The 19,089-nt window shown below is 45.6% G+C and overlaps 1 protein-coding gene across 3 annotated transcripts in view; it reads right to left on the bottom strand.

Moving 5' to 3' along the window:
- enox1 (ecto-NOX disulfide-thiol exchanger 1) overlaps positions 1–19,089 on the bottom strand; it is a 53,896-nt gene continuing 34,807 nt past the window's right edge. Inside the window, exons 7-16 of one of the 3 annotated variants that reach the window (XR_003294995.2) lie at positions 16,173–16,475; positions 13,360–13,466; positions 8,168–8,285; positions 7,478–7,689; positions 6,480–6,587; positions 6,336–6,392; positions 5,662–5,764; positions 3,504–3,589; positions 3,051–3,244; positions 1–48 (exon numbers count right to left, since the gene is read on the bottom strand). Coding sequence is in view for 2 of the 3 variants with exons in the window: in XM_026296531.2 (XP_026152316.1) it covers positions 3,113–3,244; positions 3,504–3,589; positions 5,662–5,764; positions 6,336–6,392; positions 6,480–6,587; positions 7,478–7,689; positions 8,168–8,285; positions 13,360–13,466; positions 16,173–16,475 (1,226 nt within the window). In the remaining variant the exon portion in view is untranslated. Of the gene's footprint in view, positions 49–1,934; positions 3,245–3,503; positions 3,590–5,661; positions 5,765–6,335; positions 6,393–6,479; positions 6,588–7,477; positions 7,690–8,167; positions 8,286–13,359; positions 13,467–16,172; positions 16,476–19,089 lie in introns of those variants that run through there. The other 2 variants (XM_026296531.2, XM_026296532.2) reach the window with 2 other exon arrangements.

Here is a 19,089-nt window from a genome sequence, read left to right as displayed (position 1 = left end):
CACACCAGCACCTGGCCTGAACATACCAGTAAGAACAGCAGCCTCCACCTGAACATAAGAGACGGAAAATCGAGTGATTAAAGATTCGTCATCTGTTCTGAGTCAGTGGTGGTTTGTAAAATGTGGAAATGTTAAATGCCATTATGAAATAAAACACTGACAAGTTGAAGAAAGTTACCCTCCACTGTCCGAGGCAAGGACACACAAAATAAATAAGTTCAGATATAAGTATGATGGATCCACTAGAATCCACTCCCAGTCCCTCACAGCTCAACAACAAATGTTCACTGGATTTTCAGGAAAACATAAAAAGCCTTTTACAAAAGCAGAACGCATGAATGCACTGAAACCCTGTGGACACTTGTTCTCATTAGAACCAACATCTGCAAACACCAACAGCTATAACAACTGGAGATTGAAGACATACAACATAAATGCTATGGCAAGGGGGGGCCAGGACAAGAGGTCAGGGGTCAAACAATACCATCCCCACCTGAGATTGGGTTCCAAGCTCCAATAAAAACAAGCTCCCACACACTCAACACAAGAGCAGCTGACCTGAGATTGAAGATCATGAGTAAACTGGACTCCTGGATTACCAAGACCAAGTGAAGTACCCTCTAAAAGTCTACTAGAAGATGTGAATGTAGCATTAAAAACAATCCCCAAGATAAACATCACCATCATCAGGACTGATCCGAAAAGGGGATCCCAAAAGGGATCAGTCCCATCCAACTACTGCACAACATGGAAGCTCCTGTCAGGCATCATAGCGGCTGGGTAAGGAATGAACACCAGCAACGACAGCACACAAGCACAGGGAGAACATGCAAGCTCCACACAGAAAGGCCCCTGCTGGGTTTCAAACCAGGAACCTGTTGCTGTGAGGCAACAGTGCTAACCACTAAACAAGTCAGGAAGTTGGGGCTGAGCTGATTCTGAGTTTCCATCAGAGACTAGAGCCTAGATGTTAGGTTTGGTACGGTGCTTGGTGAGAAGCTCTGAGAACCTAAAGTCTGTGGGCCTGCTGCTGAAACCGCTGGCCAAACCACACTCTGTAATTTAATAATGGACCTAACGTGACACACTGTGCTCATTACTGCTGACAGCAGCCTGAGAACCACAGCTCTGCAGAGGGAACATGTGTTTGCTGCTTCTAATCAGTGCCACAAGGTTCAACTGGAGAAATGAGGAAATTCTCTGTGTTAATGTTTGGAAATTGATGCGTCAACGTCCTGAAAGTGATGGCAGGAGCAATTAGAGTCACATGATGAGGTCATCTCGTCTCAGATTAACATCATCATCGTCATCATCATCATCATCACTGGGGCGAAGAAACAAAGACTTAAATATATGAAGCACTGGATGAGCTGAGTCCTTTATGATCAGTCATCTGGGATTATTTGATAATGGACTGGACTGCTCCTGTCAGACCACGACAAACAACCACCACAGGTTCTGTTCGGTTCCTTCTGTTTCTTACTCAGACACGTGAGTTTTTTCCTGAACTGATTTTTGTTCATTTTCAGTTATTGATGGTGTTTATTGACTTTTTCTTTGGAAAGCTGCTACAACCGTGACACGATGAGGCAAAGGAAGAATCATCTTTGGTTTAAGTCCAGGACTTTATCTGCATTAGGAGCAAATTCAAATAGCAGGGCAGCCGAACCACCATGGGGCCTGGTTAGGGTCCAGTGACACACTGACCAGAACCAGCAGGAACCTACATGTGCTCCTCAGACACTCAGACACACACACACACACAGACACACACAGACATACACACACACACAGACAGTTAAGGTGGACCTGTGACATTTGACTAACACCTTTATTTAAGTAGGAAATAACAAAAACTGGTCCAACGTTAAAGAAGAACGATACAAAATCACATCATCATGAGTTCAGCTTTAACTTTGAAAACCAGGCTGATGGTTAAGAACATCCTGCAGTCGTGTCCGTCAGCATCATCAAATACATTAAGCAGAGTCAAAGACTTTTCTCCTGTTGCTCATATCATCCTTTATAAATCACGTCTACTCTCCTTATTCCTTCAGTGTTCAGGACTCAGTCCTTCCTCCACCTGCAGTCGGTCGGATTATTCCAGACCTGCAGTGCAGTTTCTGTCCAAACATGTCTGGCAGTAAGAAAGAAACACGAGCTCGTCTTCAGTCTGTTGTGTTTCCACACCAGTTCTGAATCTGAGGACCAACTTAAGTGAAGTGACCTCAGCCGGAGAAAGGAACCAGAGGCTGTTCACATGTGGACTCTCAGTGTGGGCTGTGGCTATGAGCTGGGGAAGGGCGACCAAGGTGGTGTCCTGTGATATGGTTTTGAATTTATCATGTCATCTATAGAATAATAAACTGAACCAATGAACTGTGTGTTTGTGCATGAAGACAGATGTCAAACCTTCAGAGTTTGTGTCCAAACCTCATCACTCGGGTTTGTTCAGCCACTGAGACTATTCTGTGTCATGTGGTCCCACCCTGCCCCAGGAGTAAACAAGACCTAATCAAGTAAACAAGATGTAAACACGATATAAACCCCTGTCCAGGTGATGTCCACAGTGTCCGGCTGTTGGCCTTTCTGTGTGGAGTCTGCACATTTTTGGTTTTTCTCCTCCCACAGTCCAAACACATGCAGGTCAGGATGGTTGTTGGGCTCCTGTACGTCACAGACGTGGCTGCTGAGAAACTGACACTGTGGACGTTGATAATAAAAGAAGGATGAGATTTAGTTTCATGTCACGGAGCATCAGCTTTGGTACTTTTCCTTTGTGCTGACTGTTCTGCTGCTTCAGGCTGCAGTCCACCAGTGTCTGTGCAGCGAAGACCACGAGAAACCAGCCAGTACTTCAGTTCTCCATTACTTCACCTGGACCCATGTCAGGAAGTGACCCGTGGGTCAGGACTTCCTCCTTCCTGAGGTCTGAACAGTGAGAAACTCACACATACAAGGAGAATTTCCACCACACGACTTTTCTAGTTTCCAGTGCCTGAACTGGGATGGAAGAACACACACACACACACACACACACACACACACACCACAAGTCTGCCTCTGTTCTCGCTGCTGTGTTTTCTCAGCATGTGTGTGTGTTCTCCCAGTGTCACGCTGAACCCAGACTGTCAAACCCGCAGAACTTCCAGCGTTTCTCCAGCGTTGCACCAACGCCGCTCAGCTCCTGCCTGAACATGCTGGGCAGACGCACCATGAGGCGCTCCAGGTCCGCCGCCGACACCTGCCAGAGAACAGCCAATCAGAGTGAGGACACGCAGAAGGAGAACAGCCAATCAGAGTATTTTGTTTCGAGCAACAAACAAACAATAACTAATAATCAATAAACAATTCCCCTTCATCAAAGCTCTGTCTAACACAGCTAAAGTTCCATTATCATTAAATATCATTCAACATGCCTGTTAAACATTAGCCTGTTAGCATTAGCTCAAAGGACCACAGGTGTCCAGATCAACGGGTCAACACAGGCCTGGAGTCTTTACCTTGGAGTCCAACCTCTGTATGTACGACCACAGATACTCCAGGTTGGCTCCGAATGGGTGGACGTGCAGGAAGGTGGATATGATGCCTGCAGAGAAGAAGAGAGGTCATCAGGTCATGGTGAGACATTTTAGTTTGGGCAGCAGCAGAGAGACAGGTTTGCAAGGAGAACAGGCCAAATCAGAGTAAAACAGGGGAAGTCACTAAGACACACACACACACTGATCAGTGTGTGTCTGTATTTTTAATCTGAGAGGAAAAGCCTGAAAACCTTGTACTAAATAGGTAACAACGTAAAATATTCCTGAATGTAAAATTATTGATGGGCAGGGCAGGAAAAGTTGTGATAAAACAGCAGCATCAGAAACAGACCTGGGTTGGTGTGTCGAGGTCATTCAGCGCCCCCTTGTGGACAAAAGTGGAAACAGCCTGTGCTTGTTTTTCCCTGCTTGGGATTAAATCTGTCTGTGGAGGCGCTGCAGGGCCTCAGTTTGTCTGCAGCACATCTGCACATTTATTATGTTTAAGTGTTTGCATAACGACCTTCTTCACATCGACACAGGAAACTAACATGAAACTAAGAGAATTTTCAGAATTTTCATCAGCTCCTCTTCTGCTGTGGATTCATGGCTCACATTTTGTTTCTGAACTTAGTAAATGATTGAATTGTCTTCACACAGTTTTGATTTAACACACAAAGTGAACCTCAGTGCTTTAACACACCAACAGACAGAGAGAGAGCTGAGCTCCAGTGGGCAGCCAGTCTGCTTCCTCATGAGCTGCTGCACAATCACCAAATGGACGGGCGGCCTCATAAAAACGCTGGCCAGAGCAGAAACGCTCCTGAGTTGATTAGTTCTGAGGGGTCCTGCAGTGGCAGGCACTCATGCAGATGGAGGGGTGGGGGTGGGAAACAGAGTGGCGTCCCCTGGAGGACCCGGCACAGCCAATATTTATTTCCCTGATTTATGTGGCGAAACGCTGGCAATTCCAGACAGACCTAATTCAATTCCTTCCACCAGGCCTGCTCACGTGGAACTGTGCCACCAGAGGACTGTGGACTGTAGTGTGTGTGTGTGTGTGTGTGTGTTCGTGTGCACGCTCTTAAAAAGGAAGTTTAATTTCCAGCTTGCAGTAAGGAGACTCCAGCTGCATCAAAGCGATCAGATGAAATAAAGTCAGCACACACGATGTGTACAGGAGGCCTGGTGCTGGTTCAGATCCTTTACTGAAGTCAAACAGCAGCAGGAGAAAGATCCTGCACTGATGTTCCAGACTCATATAACCATAGTTAGACGTTAATGAAGTGCTGATTGACCTGATGCTGAGACGTTCACCTGGAGTCTCATCTCACTGTCTGTAAGTTCAGCTTCAGGTCTTTGTGTTGACTCTTTGCTGCTGTGGTAAAGTTTCTATAAAGACAAATTCGATACAAAGAGAGTTTCATTTATGAATCTTATTGTGACAGTGCAGCTTGTATCAGTGTTGACCCATCACTGTCTCCTCTGCAGCAGCAGCAGCAGCAGCAGCAGCAGCAGCAGCAGCAGAGGAGGAGGAGGAGGAGGAGGAGGAGGAGGAGGACAGAGCGCTGAGCCTCCTCTCTCCTTCATATCTGGATTTTCTTGGTGCCACTAATGGAGACAAATGAGCTGCTGTTTCTCCTGCTGCAGACAAAACAGCAGCCTCAGAACAAAACAGATCGCTCTGTGCTGTTCTCACAGAAGCTGCTGAGATAACGTCAGCCCAGCTGCTGCTGGTCCTGGGCTGTTTGGGGGTTCGGTCTGCTCCTCTAGTTCTGGGTCAGAGTCGGACCAGCAGACGTCAGAAAGAGGTTTAGACCTGTGTGGACATGTCGGCAGTAACATGGGCCGAACAGGTTATGTGTTGTTCTGCACCTCGTTCTGTGTGGGGGTGTTCTCCAGCTATAATGATCTGCTAGTGAACAGTGAGAACCTGCTATGCAGGAAGCACAGAGGCATCAATCCAGACCAGGGACCACAGTCTGTTTTAGTCTGAGCTGTCCCTGGTTTGTTCTGTCCTCAGATGACGTGTGGTCCTGACTGACTCGTTAGCTGCTGCCAAACGTTTCTGTCCTTACAGACTAAAAACTTTTCACTGCTGAGACTCTTCTGTTCCTCCTGAGCCAGAGCTCATATTTACCCAGCAGCACAGCCTCTTTCTCTGACGCCACCCCTCCTCTCATGATGGCCTCACTCCGCCGCTCCCTGCTGACGTACAGGGAAGGAACACACCCGTTCATCCCCTGTCCACACACACACACACACACACACACACACACACACACACACACACACACGGTTGAGTTGTACGTTCTGTCTACTTAAGAATTTACAGTAACAATGATCCATGTTCACATGTTCTGAGTCCTGCTGCTCACACAGAAATACTGCAGTACTCAAACCTAAATACATACACTGTACATACTGTATGTGAGTGTAAACCACCTTGACACCTTTACTACTACCACAGTACTACAGTACTACAGTACTACACGTATGGACTCAGAGCTGAAGGACAGACGCAGGAACTGACTCCTTGAATTTAGTTTCATACACAACAGACTTGGAGAGAACATCAGGGATAAATGTTCTTCATGATCTACAAATCAAAGACCTGAACAGATGCTCCAAGAAAGAGCAGCATTAGATGTAGAAACCTCTTCTTCTTCTTTATCCTACAGGAAGAGCAGACTCTGGACGTCTCTGCCTGGAGCTTTTTAAAACCTGCAGCAGCTACAGTTGAACCTTGTCAGTTCTGTTACAGTCAGCAGTTCTGTGTGAAAGTCAGAGAAGAATAATTTGTTTCAGTCTCACCTTTTCATGCAGCTCCCCGTTGGTTCCCTCCACAGCCTCCCCCTTACTGCTCAGCAGCTGAACACAGAGACGACACGTGGTCAACACGGCAGCATCACCGTCTGCAGCACATTATTCCTGTCCCACGTGGACCCTGGCACTCACCTTGTCTCGAAGGCTGAGCACCTCCCCCTCCAGGTAGCGATGCTCCTCTCGGGCCTGCTCCAGCTCAGCTTCTTTACTCGTCAGCTTCTCCTGCAGGCTCAGGAGTTGCTGCAGCACCAACACAGACGAGCAGGATCTTATTAAACCAGCAGTCAGAGGTGTTTCACTTTGTTCACATGAAATAAACATCGACTCCATCTTTGGATGCAACAGCGCACGTCTGGTGTTGACTCAGTTTAAAATGAAATCAGAGAAAATGGGGGAAAGAATGAACGTAATGTGTGTTTGTGTTTACTTTGTGTTCGTATCTGTGAGCTGAGCTGACAGCGAGCCATGGTCTATCATGACGCTGAGTCGTTTATCGTGTGTGTTCCCGGTTTTCATCGTTTTACTGTGATGAACAGAGGAAACATGGAGTTTCAGTAAAGCGGCTCGGCTGCACCGAGGGAACAAAAACAGCAGCAGCTGACGAACGAGAAGCGACATGAGTCCAAGTAAGTAACACATCAACAACAAGCCAGCAGCACAACCACTGTGTGTGTGTGTGTGTGTGTGTGTGTGTGTGTGTGGGCGATGTGTCTCGTTCTATCAGTGTCGTCACTGTGATGGAGAAAGACAGGAAGTCCAGTCAAATCAGGCCGCATGCTCTAACAAAGTTTCTGGGCCGCTGTATGAAATAAGTGGAGCTAGGGATTGTGGGTAAGGAGCGACAAACTCTGCTGCTGTTTTTGTTTGAGAAAAGTAAAGTTTCTGTCTGATGGGATCAGTGTGTGTGTTGTCAGGTGTGTGTGTGTGTGGCTGGAAACATGAGTCCACACACTGACAGGAAGGTGAAAACGCTCCACACGTGTCTCCATGTGGACACAGGAAACGTGTTGCGGTAACCACAGAAATTGCGTTCCTGTTTTCAGCACACCTGCACACACCTGTCCCTGCCTCTGCACCCTGACGGCTGGAAACCAGAGCCGTGATCGTGACGGGCCCTGGACCTACGGTACCTGCTGCATGCTGTGCATGCTCTGCTGCAGCAGCTGGATCTGAGCCTCGGGGCCGTGTGTGTGCGTCTGTGAGTGCGTGTGGTCGTCGTCCGCACGGCCGACTTTGCTCTGCTCCTTCCTCAGAAGATCCACCTCGTTCCTGTAGGCGTCCAGCTGCCAACGCAGGGAGTCGTTCTCCTCCTTCAGGGAGGCCTGAGTCTGGTCACACACTCCTGCAGGAGAGGGAGGAAACAAGGAAAAGTTTAGTTTTCTTCTGATTATTTTCTGCACTAAGTCCAAAAACTGTGAGCTCGGCTTCATTTCCTTTGAATCAGGCCTGAAAACCTTTGGCCTTGTATGAAATTAGAGTTTGTGTCTCAGCAGCTGCACTGAGACGTTTGTGTTAAATCATCACATCTGTTGTAGATGATTTTTATCTCCTGTTCATCTAAATGATCTTGTATCTTGCTGCCTGTCGTTAGAGCTGCGGTGCCTCGACCACACGATCCCAAAGAACAGAGTGCATTCTGGGTGCTGCACCCAGTGCATTCTGGGTGCTGCAGAAACCAGCAGAGCAGCAGCTGCACAGGCAGAAAACATCCTGTTCTGAATGTGACGTGTAAAAGCCAACAGGTTCAAGTCAAAGTCAGGAAACCAGTTTCCAACTGTTTGCTGAACATGTGCTTTGATACCGATGCTGGACTTTCATACCGTTTTCCTCAGTGCAAATCTTCTTACAGGGATTTTCATCGGACTCGTCATCGGACATCTCCATCTCCTCCTCTCGTCGGATGCCCATGATCTCCTCGCTGTGAGCGTTTCTCAGCTCCTGAAACATCAGAACCAGCAGTGACAGCCGATCTCAGCACCAGCACAGCCGCCCTAACATCTGCCCACCTGACTCCACTGCCCAGTCAGCTCACTCTGTTAGTTTCACATTAGAACAAATCTGCCCTGTTTAACGCACAGCAGCTGGAGAACTTTTGTGTCTAACTGGAACCAGTTTATTCCCTACATTAGTGCAGCTGTCAGGAAGACTGGGAGCTGTGGTGTCACTCAACAGGTGAGCAGCCACTGATGCTCAGTGTTAATGTCTCTGGACTGTGGTCACGGTTTAAATGTCTGTCGCTGGGAAACAGGAACCCACCAGCCTCCTCCTCCCTCCGTCTGTGGACCGGAACCACCCGGATCCAACCTTGGCTCCTGTCATAACCAGTGCAACCACCAGAGGGCGCTGCCTCCTGACGGTACACTGGTTTTACAGGACATAAAATGAGAACTGGTTAATTTAGCAGGTTTCAACTAAAGATTCAGTTTGTTCCTGATTATTTAGAGGATTCATCCATTAATCATTTGTGTCTGACCCAAAGATAAAAACTTCAGATAAACAGCAAATTAAGAAAATTTGGCACTTTGGGATAAAAACTGATGTAATAATTATTTAATTAGAAAAACAGCTGCCAGTTAATTTGCTAATTGATTGTTTCATTGAAGCTGTAGGTTTTTGGAAGAGTCAGGACGTCTGTGTGCTCTGACGAACTGAAGAGCATCACTGGTCCTGATTCCACAGAGATCCTGACATGACACTTACCACAGACACTAACCATTAGAGCTGGGCCCCACAGGCTCTCTGCTAATTACTGTCTCTTACCTGCTGTGACCAAACACCTACAACTCTGAGAAGATTCAGGTGAAGCTTCACTGACACGTTGATAGAAAATACAAATCAAACAAATAAGTCAAATACTGTAATAACATATTTCCTCTTGATGTAAACAGACCAACACTCAGTACATTTAACAGTGTGACCTGTATATGAACATTATTCATATTCATTATTATTCATTATTCTGTATTTAGCAGGTAGAAGCAGCATTTAACCATTTAAAGACTGATTTCTATAAAAGACTATGATGTAGCTGCCAACACATCGAAGGATCTAGTCACATGTAACATGTAGGAAGAATCTAAGTACATTTACAAGTACAAGTCTTCAAATTAGAAGTATATCAGGTAGTTAACGTCACCTACCCAGCGGTATATAAAGTACTTCAAATTAGAAGTATATAAGGTAGTTAACGTCAGCTAACCAGCAGTATATAAAGTACTTCAAATTAGAAGTATATAAGGTAGTTAACATCAGCTACCCAGCAGTATATAAAGTACTTCAAATTAGAAGTATATAAGGTAGTTGACGTCATCTACCCAGCAGTATATAAAGTACTTCAAATTAGAAGTATATAAGGTAGTTGACGTCAGCTACCCAGCAGTATATAAAGTACTTCAAATTAGAAGTATATAAGGTAGTTAACGTCACCTACCCAGCGGTATGTAAAGTACTTCAAATTAGAAGTATAAGGTAGTTAACGTCAGCTACCCGCGGTATATAAAGTACTTCAAATTAGAAGTATATAAGGTAGTGAACGTCAGCTACCCGCGGTATATAAAGTACTTCAATTAGAAGTATATAAGGTAGTTAACGTCAGCTACCCAGCGGTATATAAAGTACCTTCAAATTAGAAGTATATAAGGTAGTTAACGTCAGCTACCCAGCGGTATGTAAAGTACTTCAAATTAGAAGTATATAAGGTAGTTAACATCAGCTACCCAGCAGTATATAAAGTACTTCAAATTAGAAGTATATAAGGTAGTTAACGTCAGCTACCCAGCGGTATATAAAGTACTTCAAATTAGAAGTACATAAGGTAGTCAACGTCAGCTACCCAGCGGTATATAAAGTACTTCAAATTAGAAGTATATAAGGTAGTTAACGTCAGCTACCCAGCAGTATATAAAGTACTTCAAATTAGAAGTATATCAGGTAGTTAACGTCACCTACCCAGCGGTATATAAAGTACTTCAAATTAGAAGTATATAAGGTAGTTAACATCAGCTACCCAGCAGTATACAAAGTACTTCAAATTAGAAGTATATAAGGTAGTTAACGTCAGCTACCCAGCGATATATAAAGTACTTCAAATTAGAAGTATATAAGGTAGTTAACGTCAGCTACCCGGCGGCATATAAAGTACTTCAAATTAGAAGTATATCAGGTAGTTAACGTCAGCTACCCGGCGGTATATAAAGTACTTCAAATTAGAAGTATATAAGGTAGTTGACGTCAGCTACCCAGCAGTATATAAAGTACTTCAAATTAGAAGTATATAAGGTAGTTAACGTCAGCTACCCAGCGGTATGTAAAGTACTTCAAATTAGAAGTATATAAGGTAGTTAACGTCAGCTACCCAGCGGTATATAAAGTACTTCAAATTAGAAGTATATAAGGTAGTTAACGTCAGCTACCCAGCGGTATATAAAGTACTTCAAATTAGAAGTATATAAGGTAGTTAACGTCAGCTACCCAGCAGTATATAAAGTACTTCAAATTAGAAGTATATAAGGTAGTTGACGTCAGCTACCCAGCGGTATATAAAGTACTTCAAATTAGAAGTATATAAGGTAGTTAACGTCAGCTACCCAGCGGTATGTAAAGCACTTCAAATTAGAAGTATATAAGGTAGTTAACGTCAGCTACGCAGCGGTATATAAAGTACTTCAAATTAGAAGTATATAAGGTAGTTAACGTCAGCTACCCAGCGGTATATAAAGTACTTCAAATTAGAAGTATATAAGGTAGTTAACGTCATCTACCCAGCGGTATATAAAGTACTTCAAATTAGAAAGTATATAAGGTAGTTAACGTCAGCTACCCAGCAGTATATAAAGTACTTCAAATTAGAAGTATATAAGGTAGTTAACATCAGCTCCATCAGATCCATTCATGGGAAATGGGACATTCTGTACAATGAGTACTTTTACTTTGGATACTTCAAGTACATTTGGATGATGGTACTTTTGGACTTTTACTGCAGTAACATTTGGTTGCAGGACTTTTACTTGGAAGTGAGGATGTTCACTCTGTGGTATTTCTACTGTTACTGCAGTAAAGTATATGAGTACTTCTTGTACCACTGACAATAACCAGCTCAGAGGTGGAGGCTGCAGTAGAAACAGAGAATAAATGAAAACACAGTAAAATAAATATATCAAATACTTTCCACAGAACAAACAGTGAACATGGATCCTGGATGGAACTTAGATCTGTTTGCAGTTACATTCTACCACCATGTCATTACTATGTTCAATAGTATTATATATATGTAGTATTACTATGTATTTCTGATCTGCTGCTTCTAAATGCTGAATGTGCAGCACCATGTGTGAAGGTCTGAGCTCTGGATCCTCCTGACGTCTCATGTTCTGTAGATCTGACTCTGGATCAGTCACTGATCAGAGACTGAACCCTGGAAATCAGCAGCAACTCAAAGCTTCCAACAGGCGACAGATCATGTGGACTGCAGAGAAACAGACACTCAAAGGCTTTGACTGACTGACTGACTGACTGTGTCTGTGTATGTCTTACTGACTGACTGACTGACTGTCTGACTGCCTGTGTGTCAGACTGACTGACTGTCAGACTGACTGTGTCTGACTGACTGACTGTGTGTCAGACTGACTGACTGTCTGACTGACTGTGTCTGACTGACTGACTGTGTGTCAGACTGACTGACTGTCAGACTGACTGTGTCTGTCTGACTGTGTCTGACTGACTGTGTCTGACTGACTGACTGTGTGTCAGACTGACTGACTGTCAGACTGACTGTGTCTGTCTGACTGACTGTGTCTGACTGACTGTGTCTGACTGACTGACTGTGTGTCAGACTGACTGACTGTCTGACTGACTGTGTCTGTCTGTCTGACTGACTGTCTGTCTGACTGACTGACTGTGTCTGACTGTGTCTGACTGTCTGACTGACTGTGTGTCTGTCTGTCTGACTGACTGACTGACTGTCTGACTGACTGTCTGACTGACTGACTGACTGTCTGACTGACTGACTGTCTGACTGACTGTGTCTGACTGACTGTGTCTGTCTGACTGACTGTGTGTCTGACTGACTGACTGACTGTCTGACTGACTGTCTGACTGACTGACTGTGTCTGACTGACTGACTGACTGACTGACTGACTGTGTGTCTGACTGACTGACTGACTGACTGTGTGTCTGACTGACTGACTGACTGACTGACTGTCTGACTGACTGACTGTGTGTCTGACTGACTGACTGACTGTGTGTCTGACTGACTGACTGTGTCTGACTGACTGACTGTCTGACTGACTGTCTGACTGACTGACTGACTGTGTCTGACTGACTGACTGTGTGTCTGACTGACTGACTGACTGACAGGGTGTCTGACTGACTGACTGACTGACTGTGTGTCTGACTGACTGACTGTGTGTCTGATTGACTGTGTGTCTGACTGACTGTGCGTCTGACTGACTGACTGACTGTGTCTGACTGACTGACTGACTGACTGTGTGTCTGACTGACTGACTGACTGTGTGTCTGACTGACTGTGTCTGACTGACTGACTGTCTGACTGACTGACTGACTGTGTCTGACTGACTGACTGACTGACTGTGTGTCTGTCTGTCTGACTGACTGACTGTGTCTGACTGACTGACTGACTGACTGACTGTCTGACTGACTGTCTGACTGACTGACTGTGTGTCTGACTGTGTGTCTGACTGACTGACTGACTGTCTGACTGACTGTGTGTCTGACTGTGTGTCTGACTGACTGACTGACTGTCTGACTGACTGACTGACTGTGTCTGACTAACTGACTGACTGACTGACTGACTGACTGACTGACTGACTGACTGTGTGTCTGACTGACTGACTGACTAACTGACTGACTGACTGACTGACTGACTGACTGACTGACTGACTGACTGACTGACTGACTGACTGACTGACTGACTGACTGACTGACTGACTGACTGACTGACTGACTGACTGACTGACTGAGTGTGTGTTGGGGTAGAACAGTAGAAGGTACCAACCTCACACTGCTTGCGCCAAATGTCAATGTTCTTGCGCTGAGCTTTTGAGAAATGGTCCCATGCCTTTTGCCTGGTGGAGGCGGTGAAAACGGCGGTGATCTGCTCGACTTCGGGGTGAACAGGGAGGAGGAGGAGGAGGAGGAGGAGGAAGGGCAGGGGGCAGAGGGGGGATCAAGACAAGACAAGCCGTTTATGTAGCGCTGACTGAGGCTGTTGCAGCAGGAGAGAGCGTGGACACACACTGACCACAGGCTGGCTGCACCTGGCCTTCATGTTAAAGGAACAGTTCACTCCAAAAGACAAACCAGGCTCCATGAAGGTTCTGGTGGCGGCAATAAAAGCTGGGAGAACTGAGGGTTCCACAAACTGTGTCAGACTGAAACAACAGACGCACTGATGGTCGTCTGACTGTTTGTGGAGTGAAGTGCTCCCTGAACAGAGTCCCAGAGCTCTGACTGACACTTTGATCTGTTGAACAATTAGAGAAAATATTATTTTATGTATAATGGTGATATGATACGTGTGTAAACGCCACCAGCCATGTGACTGAGTCATGTGATGAGCAGGCCTCTCTCCTGGCCGCTGCTCTGTACTTACATCACCTGCAGCTTCACTTCCTTGTTGGTTTCTAGGCTCAAAGTCAGTAACACAGCCAACGTTTGATTTGTGCCACAGGCACAGCACGGTGCTGTACTCACCGTCGGCAGGACCTGGACTCCACCGGCACACCGACTGACCTTAGCCCAGTTATTCTCACTGATCGGGTTCAATCGGCGTCATGTGATGGTTTGATATTAAACCAACAGTGAGAATTATCATGCAGCTTTGTGCAGCTCTGACTTTCAGTACTCATCAAGTCCTCATTTAGCTTTTGGAGTCACATGCAGGTATCAGAACCCGGGATACACCCTGGTCCTGGCTTAGAGAAACCTGATCAGACTAACATACTGAGACAGGCCAGGGCCTCAGACAGAAGTTGGATTCTCTTATACTTACTGTGTTATTCCCTCCTCCATTATTCACTGCAAACCATGAACACTCCTCTGAACTCAGGTTAGTTTATTTTACTATTCAGCTTCCTCTTTTAAAGATCTGCCTCAAACTCTCAATCCTACATATCTTTGTTTTGAGGTCCAGCTGAAGAGCTCTGTGCCGTCAGCTTTGTTTTTAACACGACCAAATCTCTAAAACACTATCTAATATCTAAAATATCACCTTATAAAAACCAGAAGACAGAGCAAAAAGGGACCAGACCCAGAGCTAAAACTGAGGGAACACTAGACTGACTCAGCAGGTGGACACAGACACCACTATAATACTGTGTAATACTAAGAATTACTGTGTATAACTGTGTAATACTGTATAATGCTGTATAATGCACTATAATAGTATATAATGCTATATGCTACTCTGTATCACTATATAACACTGTAAAATACCGTATATCCTTGTGTAATACAGTAAAATACTATATAATACACAGTATAATACTGTATAATGCAGTATAACACACAGTATAATACTGTATAATGCAATATGACACAGTATAATACTGTATAATGCAGTATAACACACAGTATAATACTGTATAATGCAGTATAATACTGTATAATGCAATATAACACAGTATAATACTGTATAATGCAGTATAATGCTATATGCTACTCTATATCACTATATAACACTGTAAAATACTGTATATCTTTGTATAATACTGTATAATGCAGTATAATACGATGTATCAATAATCAGTAAATTCAGTTTGAAAAGTAAAAATGGCAGCGAATGATGTTTCCTGCCTGAGAAAAGGTCAGAGCGCTGCCTCTGAAACCTTCGTGCCACTGACCTCATCACCAGCTCACAGCGAGCTGAGGATGATGGAGCTGATGCTGAGACGGATGGGGGAGTGTTGTCATGGAGACGGGGCCGAGATCCTTGCAGAGTAAATGACTTGCATCGAGACGGGCTTTAAAATGGATGCGGTGAAAATGGCTTCATGGTCCGCAGCTCAGTAAAGTGCGACTGCAGCACTCACACACAGCACATTTATTAATCTGCTATTAGAGTTTCAACAAAATATTCATTTTACACCAGATTCAGATCTAAGATATAAAACACCAGCCCGGTCAAATCCAGCTGAACCAATGGTGAAACATAGAGCTGCTTATTAGGAACCCCTGTGTCAGACCCAGTCGGTTTATGAGGAACCCTTGTGTCGGACCCTGTTGGTTTATTAGGAACCCCTGTGTCAGACCCAGTCGGTTTATGAGGAACCCTTGTGTCGGAACCCGTCGGTTTATTAGGGACCCCTGTGTCAGACCCTGTTGGTTTATTAGGAACCCCTGTGTCGGACCCGGTCGGTTTATTAGGAACCCCTGTGTCGGACCCCGTCGGTTTATTAGGAACCCCTGTGTCGGACCCCGTCGGTTTATAAGGACCCCCTGGGTCGGACCCCGTCGGTTTATTAGGAACCCCTGTGTCGGACCCCGTCGGTTTATTAGGAACCCCTGTCTCAGACCCCGTCGGTTTATTAGGAACCCCTGTCTCGGACCCCGTCGGTTTATTAGAAACCCTTGTGTCAGACCCAGTCTGAGGTGGTTAGCTTAGTTTAGCTTAGACTAGAAACAGGTGGACCAGCCTGGTTCTGTGTGGTTGTTGTCAAAGAGTCAGCTGGATGTGACCTTGCTATCAGATTTCTGAACTCTGAATTTGGTTTTGTTTATTTTTTCAGTCTTTGTTCTACTCAGTGATGCAGCACGACAAGACACACAAGAATCTGCTTGTGTGAACATGAAGTCACGAGTCGAACTTACCTAAAAAAATTGCTGGGTCACGGCTGCGACAGCGAAGCCCTTCCTGGAAATGTGTGTTAATGCAGGTAAAGAGTAATGAAGGCTCCTTACACTGTGTTAATATGGACAGCAGGGCGTTCTTGAAGGCCTCTTTGGCTCGCTCCATCTCCTCCTCGTGCTGAGCCTTCTCACTCATCAGTCTCCGGACGTGGCTGTTTGCCGACTGGATCATGGAGTAGAAGTGATTGGCGGTGCGGCGGTTGACTTCGCCCCGGTCGATCCAGGTGAACAGCACTGCCGTGGCCTCGCTGAACTTATGGTCATCTGAGGAAAGAAGTGGAAGACATGTGACATACTGACCCTAAACCCCAAACTGGAACCACCTAGAGTGGGGATTTGTGCCAATATAAACCAATATAAAACGAGCACATGAAGAGCTGTGTTAGACAATACCTGCTTTTACACCGCAAAGTCCAAAGTATGAGCCTGTGTACAGTTAAAGGAATTGCTTAACTACAACTCCCAAGGTGCATTGCAGCAAAAAACTTCCAATCACTAAGCTTCACATTCTGTCAGGTCTGCTGATAGAGGCCTCCAAAGACTGTGACACTGTTTGACTGTGAGGCCTCGATCCCAGACGGACAGAGAGACTTTATGTCATCGCCGTCACACAGATTCACCTACAGGAAACAGGAAGCAGGAAACCATCAATACACATGACCAAGTTACTGATCAAAGCTTTCCTTCTTCCCCTGACTCCAAGAGAGATCTGCAGAACGTGGCAGCAACATTAACGGAGCAGGAAGAGCAAAGAAAGAAACCTGAAAACATTTCCAACATTAAAACAGCTGAATCCATCCCATCCGTCCGTGATCTCAGCCATGGTTTCCTGCAGCGTCGCAGTGATGGCGGCTGAGGCGAAGGATGTGAGAGCTGCTTCATGGGACCTTTAACATTCAGTCAGGCTAAACAAACAACAGAGCAGCCAAATCCTCCTCTGGGGCGTTCGCCGTTCACGCCTCTGTGAATCACGCCACAGCCACTGAGCACAAAAAGCATTTTTGATTTTCAACTTTTCAACTAAAACTGCGAGCCGCACTCGGTCCCAGTCATAAAGACTAGCTGAGTCTCTGCGGGCCCCCAACGAGTGCGTTCTCCTCCATTTGAATAATAATTGAGCGGTGCCATGGAGCCGCAGACGGCGGCAGAACAGAGTGAATTAGAAGCATTTAATGAGCTCAATACCCGCTGCAACACAACCTGTAAGAAGACACTTGGCCGTGCTCTGATAAAGCCCCATTCACACAGAGAGCAGATTACAGTCACATTACAGCGAGCACAATGAAGCTCTGCTGAACAGGGACGACGAAGCAATAATGGAAATTTATTTCCCCTGCTGTTCGAGGTGAAGAATGAACTCAAAAAGGTTATTCAGAGAGAAAACATGTTTGTTTATGTTGGCTATTATGGGATGGAAGGGGAAAGAGCAGAGAGGCTGAGCTGTGGAAACAGAGAAACAAACAGTGACAAGCTGCAGGATCCCAGTGGATCTTCTCTGGATTATCATTGGAGCATTAGCACTGAAGCCGCTAACACAGTGACTTGTGCTACAGGCTGCAGTGTAGTTCACTCAAACATTGAACAACCAAACTAAAGTCCAGCTCTCTGCTCCCATGCAGCCAATCACATCCGTGCAGAAACCACTTGACATGCACATTGTCCAGGCTCTGTGCTGAGCAACTTCATGACACCGACCAAGCGTTTTCCCCTAAATGAGGCAGTTTGTCTCTAAGAGGAGAGAAACACAGCGATGCAGACTGTGGTGGCTGATTCCACCAGGTGACGGTGATGGTGAGGGCCGATCTGTGCCGTCAACTCCACAGGCCGACGCTGCCTCAGTCTCTGCTCTCACGCAGTTTCAAAATAAATGGAAAAACATTAAATGAAGAAGAGCTGCCAGGCAGCATAAAACCCAGAGCACAGGCTGTAAATGTTCAGCAGCACATGGCCTCATTCTCACCTCTAGAAGCCAAGGTCCTGGTTTTGGACTCAATGTGCTATTGAATATAATGTTTGTTGCCACTCCTGTGTTATGGTCACTTGTCTCATGGCTCCTCTGGACCTGGAGCAGAGCTCGAAAACAGTAAAATGACTGTGGATCTAGTGAATCTACTTCATGAGACAGGACAGTGAGCAGTGACTACACAGGTGCAGCCAGACGACAGTTCCCATGGAAATGTTCCTGCACACTGTGGTGATGTGTTGCCCAGCAACAGGTCACTGTGATGAAACGACCCGGACGCACAGGCAGCCATCGGTGTAACACATCTGACCCACAGCCACGTGTTACCACGTGTCCTGCACTGAAGCATTTTGCTGCTTTAAGATACGTTTCTTTAACTTCCTATTTAACTGGTGTCCAGTGGACCTGGAACCACAAATCTTCAAAAAGTTTTAGGCTGAAAAATGAAACACAGCGAGCACGAGGTGCTGGAAACTGCACTAAACTGTGACGGTGGTTTCGTCACTGAGGACTAAGAGCCTGAAGACAAGAGACCAGGAGGATGTTCAGTCAGAGATAAGAATCAGCCTCAGCAGGAGGAGGAGGAGGAGAAATGACCTTCACTCTCCTCCACATCAACATCCGTCATCACTGGCTCCACACTCATCCACACCTTTCCACTTCACTCCCACGTTCTGACAGACCTTCCCTCCTTATCACAGATATTAGACTGTTGTCCACAATTATGAGAAAAGGCCAGTTATTGTGGTTAAAACTGAAAAGTGGAGGAAGATTATTGTTAAAATTCATTTCAGTGGTCACATGGTCCATTTCATCTGCCCCTGTGTTTGTCCTTCAGCAGTGAGTCCTCACCTGTCACTGAGTACTGTGTGTCTGTGGTGTGTCTGTGGTGTGTCTGTGTGCGCCTCCTGCCTG

Source organism: Mastacembelus armatus, chromosome 21, assembly GCF_900324485.2.
Source record: "Mastacembelus armatus chromosome 21, fMasArm1.2, whole genome shotgun sequence".
Lineage (NCBI taxonomy): Eukaryota > Metazoa > Chordata > Actinopteri > Synbranchiformes > Mastacembelidae > Mastacembelus > Mastacembelus armatus.
This window is presented reverse-complemented; position numbering and strand designations above follow the sequence as displayed.